Source organism: Lagopus leucura, unplaced genomic scaffold (assembly GCF_019238085.1).
Source record: "Lagopus leucura isolate 7727_CA_CO unplaced genomic scaffold, USGS_WTPT01 Super-Scaffold_100019, whole genome shotgun sequence".
Taxonomy (NCBI): domain Eukaryota; kingdom Metazoa; phylum Chordata; class Aves; order Galliformes; family Phasianidae; genus Lagopus; species Lagopus leucura.
The window spans coordinates 1,267,463-1,274,755 of record NW_024962273.1 but is presented as its reverse complement, the minus strand read 5'-3'; the positions used below and the strand labels follow the sequence as shown (position 1 = coordinate 1,274,755).

Sequence of the window (7,293 nt, the reverse complement as noted above, 5' to 3'; positions counted from 1 at the left end):
CGCCGCCGCCATGGGGAACGCGGGGAGCGTGGACTCGCAGCAGACGGAGTTCAGGGCGCACGGCGTGCCCCTCAAGCTGCCCATGCCCGAGCCCGGGGAGCTGGAGGAGCGCTTCGCCGTCGTGCTGGTGAGTGCCGGCCCCATTGTCTGTGGGGCGCGGGGCGGGCGGGCCGGCCGGCGGCCTCCGCGGCGGCGCGAGGGGCTGCGGGGCGGCGTGGAAACGGCTGGAAACGGGAAAAGTTGCGGGCGGGGCCGCCCCGAGACGCGCCGCGGCCGCAGGTGGGCTCGGGTCGGCGGGGCGGAGCGGGCAGCGGCCGCGGGGCTTTGTCTGGCGGCTCCCGGAGCCGCGCCGCTCGCGGGGAGCGCTGCCGGGGGCGGACACCTGCGGGTGGCTTGGGGACTTCGGCTCTCGCCGCCTCTTTCCCTTCACCTGGGGAGCACAAAGGGCTGGGCGGCCGGAACGGCGCTCCTCCGGCCGCTCCCGGGGAAGGGCAGAGCTGCGTCCGGCAGCAGAAGTCGCTGAGTGCGTTCGGGCGCTCGATAGGTAGTGCCGCTGGGTTGCGGCAATGCGTAACTCCTCGGTGGAACTCTTCGGAACGATGCGAAACGCAGAAGCGGAGCTGCGAGGAGCCCGGCTCCCCGGGCTGCGGCCCCCGCCGGCATCCCCGCTCTGCTGAGCGCCCCGGTGGGGACCGCGCGGCCGCGTTCGGGATTATTGTCGGTTAGACCCAATTAGATTATCGTGTCTAAGAAAAGAATAAGCCTATTCAGCCGGGAACCCCCACTGGTGAGCCAAATGGCGAGTGAGATGTTATGATTATTAGTGTGCTGGAAAAAGCCTGATCTCATCGTGCTTCGTCGGGGAGAGCGACGGTGGTTGTGCCGCTGGGATGTGTTGGAGGCTCGGGTCATCCTGCTTACCAAAAGGAGCTGGCTAGGTCTGTGTGTGCAGAGAAAAGCGGTGGTTTTGAGTTGGGACTGAGTGTCTGGCTTGGTTAAATGTGGAGACGTCATTTGGGGAAGGTTTATGGAGGAGCAGACTCCGAGGCTGTGATTAGTTGGTTTTCTCTGCAGCTCAGAGCGCTTTGCCTCTGGTTAAACCCAGCGCTGGGCAAGCTGTAGGAAAGCAGAGATAAATGGGAAAGGAATGGCAGTTGGAGGAAACCATAAATGAGTATGTTCTGCAGCGAGAGTGCCGAGTGTGGAGGCAGGAAGGCTGAAGTTTGCAGGACTACATCTCACCTCAACACTGCTTTGGGAAGTCAGCGTGGCACAGCCATGCCTTGCACACCGCCGACATCCCGAAGGGCTTTGCTGACAGCAGTGATTTTCTTCCTGCTAATGGCACTCTGAAGACCGTGTTTGACTCTAACGGACGTGCAGCTTAGTGATGTTGCAGCTGCGTGCTCCATTTGTGTATAAACAGTGGGGCCATGCAGGAAAGGTTCTTCCCGCGCTGCCTTACCAAAGCACTGGGAAATTTCATTCTTCTGCAAAACCAGCGTGATGATCCGTAGCCCTCAGAACCACACACACACCATTAAAAGGGTGCAGAATGGCAATATTCCTACCATAAATGCTGTGACCTTAGCCATTATCTTACTTGTTCCACGTGGAGCATGCTGCCCTGACCTTCTGCATCCCTCTGTGGTCTGTGCAGCCAGCAGCTCAGCAGCACAGTGTCTGGATTTGGTCTCTGCTAAGCTCTTAGCAGCCATCCTTTGGAGGAAGGTCTCTGGTGAAGAGTTTGCCCACCTCCAGCACACACGGTCATCTCGTTGCCTCCTTGTTGGCCTCACGCTTTGAGGTCTGAGGTGCAAATGTCGCAGGAGGTGATGGAGAAGTGCTCCAGGTTGCTGCTTTTTCAGTAAAGCTTCCAAATCTATTGGTGCTGATGGGCTCCTTCGCATGTAATGGTGCTGTTGGCATTACTGAGGATGGGCTGAGCGTGTGTGCAGCACATGGGTGAGGGATGTCAGTGCCAGCTCTGGCTGCCTTGTGCTTCCTGTCCCTGCAGTGAGCGACATGAGGATTTTCCCTGGGATTGTGTTGCCTGATGAAGTAAACCTGCTTCCCTGGATTCCCTGGGGCAATGAGGTTTTACTTTTTTCGGCTTGAGGACCAGGTGTCATCTCCTGCTGTGTTTCAAGAATACAGTGCATATGATGGGACCCACTTAAAAGAAAAACGTGGAGGATAATCTGAGGGAGATCCAGGTTTCTCTCTGTGAGCTAAGTGTCATTTTTTCCATCCCATCCAACTGACAGGAGTTCTTCCCTTTTGTTAGAACATGAGACAACCCGTTGGTTTCAAGCCCGTGCAACAGGGTAAGGTCCAGTATGGTGGCACTGTGGTTCCAGCCTTCCTCCAGTGCGTTCTCAGGTCCCAGCGAGGGGTGCAGGACAGTCCAGCAGCACTAGCACCACCTCCTGGTGTCTGTTCTTGGCACTGTCCCTCTTCATCTGTGTTGGATTTTTCTGGTTTTCTGCTATGGACACGCAGGCAAGTGTGCATAAATCAGTAATTGTAGTAAGCAGCCCTGATATACTGAATAGGAAGGCGTTGTGCAGTGTGTGCACGTAGACTTGATGGCACCGGTACCTGGGAGAGCTTGGGGGTGCAGGAGCCAGCAGCTCCCACAGCAGGGTGGTCTGCCTTGAGCCGGTAGCGGCTTCACATGTTTGCAAATGACACATGGTTCAGAGGAAGCAGCCAGGACAAAGTTGGCAGGGTGAATTGTTGCCTAATGAGCTGTGATTGACATAATTTGACTGCTGGATTACATATCTGCAGTGAGGTTAACAGGAAATATCCTCTTATCCCTACCAAGCGGTGCTCCGCTCTACAAAGGGGGTTTCTGTGCCCGGTGCTGGAGAACAGAGCGATGTGCCTGCAGGGCTGCACGGTGCAGGGGGTTCTGCTTTCCTGCTCCCAGCCCTGCTCCTGGCTGAGGGGCTGCTCCTACCTGAGGGCAGCGTGTCAGCTCTGCTGCTGGGAGTTTCTTTGTGCTGGCTCAGGTTCCTTCTGCAGGGAGGTGCGTCTGAGCGTCCTTTTCCAATCCAGGCAAGAGTTTCATAGTGTCTATTGCTAAAGAATTTGAAAGCTCGGTGTGAAAAGTCCGTAATGTTTCCCAGCTGCTCTCCATTCTTTTCCCTAATCCTCTATCAGCTATATTATGCATTGTGTTATAGTATGGACAGTTTAGCATCTGCAAACCATTAAGGAGTGTGACACTGTTGCAGGAGATGTCTGGGCGCTGGCATTGCTGGGGCGCTGGGTTCTGCGCTGCGGTTCCTCAGCGTGGCAGGGCTCACGTGGGTGTCAGTCACCTGCTCTTGTATCAGGCAAAGTTCGTGCTGGGTTTATGGGGTTCAGAAAGCGATACTGTGGAGACTGAGGGGTGCTAGGTTAGCCTTAGGAACAGCGTTGGGAAAACAGATTCCTAAAATTTAGGTATTGTAAGGACCTGTTGTGTTTTCTTGCTCAGGCCTCACTGGCTGATTTCTGCCTCTTTCCTCAGGGTCTCATTTGAGTGATTTGAGCAGTGACGCTTTTTTTGGAAGAAGCAGGCTAATAAATCACATTTCCTAAAACCAGATATTTCTGATGGCTTACATTCACAGGGTGAACTGTCACTTCATGGTAAAACATCTATCAGGCTGGCGTGTGAGTAAATGACATTTGTGAGTCTTTCTGCCCAGAAATTGCAGTAGAATATTTGCAGATCTCTGGGTGCCTGAGACACAAGGGTGGTCAGTGGGTACTCAGCTAACAGCAGGAGATTCGCCTTGCTGAAACTTCAGTGTTGGAATGTGGAAGACTTCAAAAATGGCTAAAAGGATGCATATGTATGTATTTTCCAGTGTGCTGTACTTCCACATAAAAATAATCGCCTTAATTTGTCAGGCCTCTGTGACAGAGGTATGAACTCATTCTGTCAGACTGCGTGTGTCACTGCCCTGTGACTGCAGTGTGCTGGGGGCAGTGGTGTGCTGGGGGGTCCTGCAGGGTGCCTGGGGTGCTGGGCATGGAAACCTGCCCCCTGGCTCTGTGCAATTAGCTAATGGTGGGGGAGAGCCTCTCCTGATCCTTTTTATGCCATCACGATGTTGTGTTTCCTTCCAAAAGATGCTTTGGTTCGGGTGCTCCTTGCTGTGACAGGTGCCTCCAGGCAGAGCTGCTCGCTGCCTTGAGCCCAGCCCCAGCTCCATAGAGCAGTGTTCTTCCCAGGCTGCTCAGAAGGTGGGTGAAGGTGTTGTCAGCCAGCAGCTCTGACTGCAGGGGTGTGACTGACGTGCAGCAATTCCTGGTTTTCCCATTACAGTGAAACCGAGCTTTGACATTCACTTTCTGATCGCTTGTTTGGTTTTTGAAGCGTTACTGAATAGGAGATCTAGTGCCAGCTCTTCACGTTTCCTCCAAATACATTCTTAATCAGGAGCAGTCAGGATTTCTGCTCGTTTCTCAGCATTGTTCCTTCCAACTCTGTAACAGAAAAGTGAAAATGAATCTGTTCTACCTCTCCTTTTCAGAAATAGGAAATCCCCGTGAGTTCCCAGTTTTGCTTTCCCTCTGCTGCTTGGGAGCGGTGCCCTGGGAGCAGGGCTGGCCGTGTCCCGTGGGGCACAGTGGTGTCCTCAGCTTGGCTTCTCTTTAAGCTGCTTTTAAGTCAAGTTGCTGAAGGGCTGCTCCTAAACACCATTCCTAAATAGCAGAAGCTGCACATTTAGAAGCATTTAACAAGTGCTAAGTCCTGTGTTCTGCTTGTCTCTTCCCAAAGAGCGGCCTTCCAGTGGGCTGGGTTCTGCTGGGCTGTGTGCGCTGGAGCTGAGCTCTGCCTGCAGCACGTGCAGGAGCTGCACCCTGACCTTGTACGAAGCGCCGACTGGAGAGCTCTCCACAGCACAATGAAATCAATTATGCAAAACATGCTAATTCAGCAACACTCTCCAGCACCAGTTTATTTTTAAGCATCTGGGCTGTCTCACGCGTTTGAATGAAGCGCATTATGATCAGGCTCCAAATGCTTTCTGATGCGGGAGACCATGAAGAAAATAGCGAGAGCAGGGCTTGCATTTGTCGGTCCCCTCCGGGCTGTGCTGCCAGAGCCGTGTGGTGCCACAGGCAGGGCTGCTGCAGCATTCGGCCTCGTCGCTGTGAGTGCACGTGGCCAAGCAGGCCTGTTGGTGGGCCCGGCACGTGGAGAGGGAGCGTTTGGCACTGCTAAGAAAAATGCAACACCCTGACAGAGGAGTTTTCACTGGTAGCTGCACAGAAAGCCTCAGAACTGAGAGGCAGAAGTGCACGCTCTCTTTTCCAAGGGAGGGCTTTGAAACGTGCTTCCCAGCAGAGATTGCAAAGTGGTGGCGGTAGCTGGTTGGAAGGTTTCTGCAGCCAGTAGTGTGGAGCTGCATTTCAGACTGAGTTGAATTATTGTTTGTTTTCTTTTTTGTTTGTTTGGAAGAGTCCGTCTGGGAATTTGGTATGGGGAAATAAGTGACATCGACTCACTTAATTTGATTTATAATTGTGTTAGAAAAAAGTCTGGCGCAAACCTTGAGCACCTCAGAGCTCCTGCATCACCAGAGCTGAAGGCCTCAGCCTGCTAGCCAGGTAAAGCCAACTTCAGCTGATGTTGTTTGGAAAATATGGTTTCCACATAGCATACCCTGCCAATTTCCGTTCTGAAGGATCACTGTGATGAAATGAGGAACGTTTTGGCTCTTGGGCTTCTTGTGATTTCATCAGGTGCAGCTGAAGGGCTGAACTCTTGGTCACACTGCCGTGCCCTGACAGATGTTCTGCCTCAGCCTCAGGCTGCTGCAAGGTGTGCTGACCTGCGCTGACTGCGGTGAGACGTAATGCCCATAAAAGTTGTGTCATGGGAGTGTGGGGATGGGTTTGAGGAACAATTCCTTCTCCAGAGAGCAGTCAGGCTGTGGCACAGCTGCCAGGGGGTGGGGGGCACCATCCCTGGGGGTGTCCCAGAGCTGTGGGGATGTGGCACTGAGGGATGTGGGGATCAGAGAGGGCTTCTCCAGCCTGAATGGTTCTGTGGTTTCCCTTGCACTGCTTGTTCTGACCTTGAGCATTCTCTTCTTAGTTTTAAAACTCTAGATGCACAGCATAATGTGTGGATATGTTTGAAAATGCAAGCATTAATTTGTCCCAGACGCTATCTCTTCCTAAAATAGTCTTTTTGCCTTTCTCAAGTGTTTCATTGCATAACGACTCGGATAATGTATAACTTGATTCTGTGAACTTGCCTGTGCTGTGTTGTAACGAACATACTGTAGAAATTAGAGACATGTTGGTTTTCAATCTACCATGGGATCCCTTGTAACAAAACAAGTGCTTGTCTTCTGTAACTGTGCATCTTTAAACATATATTTGGGGAGGATATTCACAAAGCAGCACAATAGTCATATTGTGTTGGAAATGAATGGTCTTCAGATGAGCGCTGTGCGAGGCGTGGACCTCCAGGGCTGTGCCTTGCAGCTCTTGAGAGCGACTCTGTGTGCCGGGACGTGAGCTGGGAGCGTGCCCGGCCGTGCTGGGGACAGGGGGCACCTCTGAGCGAGCAGGGCTGGCTGGCTGGGGTGGGATTCATCCCATAGCACCAGCAGCATGCAGTCCTGCAGGGACGTGGCGTAGCGGTGTGCAGGCAGCGGGTTGGGCGCTGGACCCGATGATCCGTTCCAACCTTGGTGATTCCATCACAGAGTGGAATGTATGAGATGGTGCTGTCATACATTGCTGTCCTGCACATGGGTGCGCTGTCAGCACCCTGCACTTCTCTCTGGACGCACGCGGGGAGTCAGGCAGGAGAGAGGTGCAGAGCGTGCCAGGAGTGCAGCCTGCTCTGTTGCTCAGGTAGAAGGAAGGACTGTGAGAGGTGCCCTTCATGCTCCCGTTTCTTCCCAGCAAACGAGTGCTGGTTTCACTTCTGCAGTGCCTTCCTGCTTTTCTTGGAAGTGAACGTAGGAGGATGCTCCAGCCTATGTGCACGGACTATGGCAGAGGTGATGAGGGTCAGCACAGCCTGTTCTGTGCCCTGGAGAAAGCTCCCACGTGAGGAGCCTCAGGCCAGAAACTGCTCCCAGTTGGAGTTTGCAGAGACCTATGGGAGGCAGTGAAGAGGCCTCGGTCTTTTTAGGGTGTATTTGGGTGTCGTGGGAGATATCTTAAAATACAGAAATTAGTGTTGTTGTTTTCTTCTTCTTTTTTTTAATACACATTATCTGGCCAGAAGTCATTTTACTATAAAAGGACTTGGGGAGAGTATAGATTGTA

General features: G+C 53.2%; 1 protein-coding gene across 5 annotated transcripts in view; it reads left to right on the top strand.

The window, feature by feature from the left end:
- The window catches only part of FMNL2 (formin like 2), a 108,636-nt gene continuing 101,343 nt past the window's right edge, over positions 1–7,293 (top strand). For all 5 annotated transcript variants that reach the window (XM_042877924.1, XM_042877927.1, XM_042877925.1 and 2 more), the window contains exon 1: positions 1–127. In XM_042877924.1, coding sequence (XP_042733858.1) covers positions 11–127 — 117 coding nt within the window. In that variant the 5' untranslated portion in view covers positions 1–10. The remainder of the gene's footprint in view (positions 128–7,293) is intronic.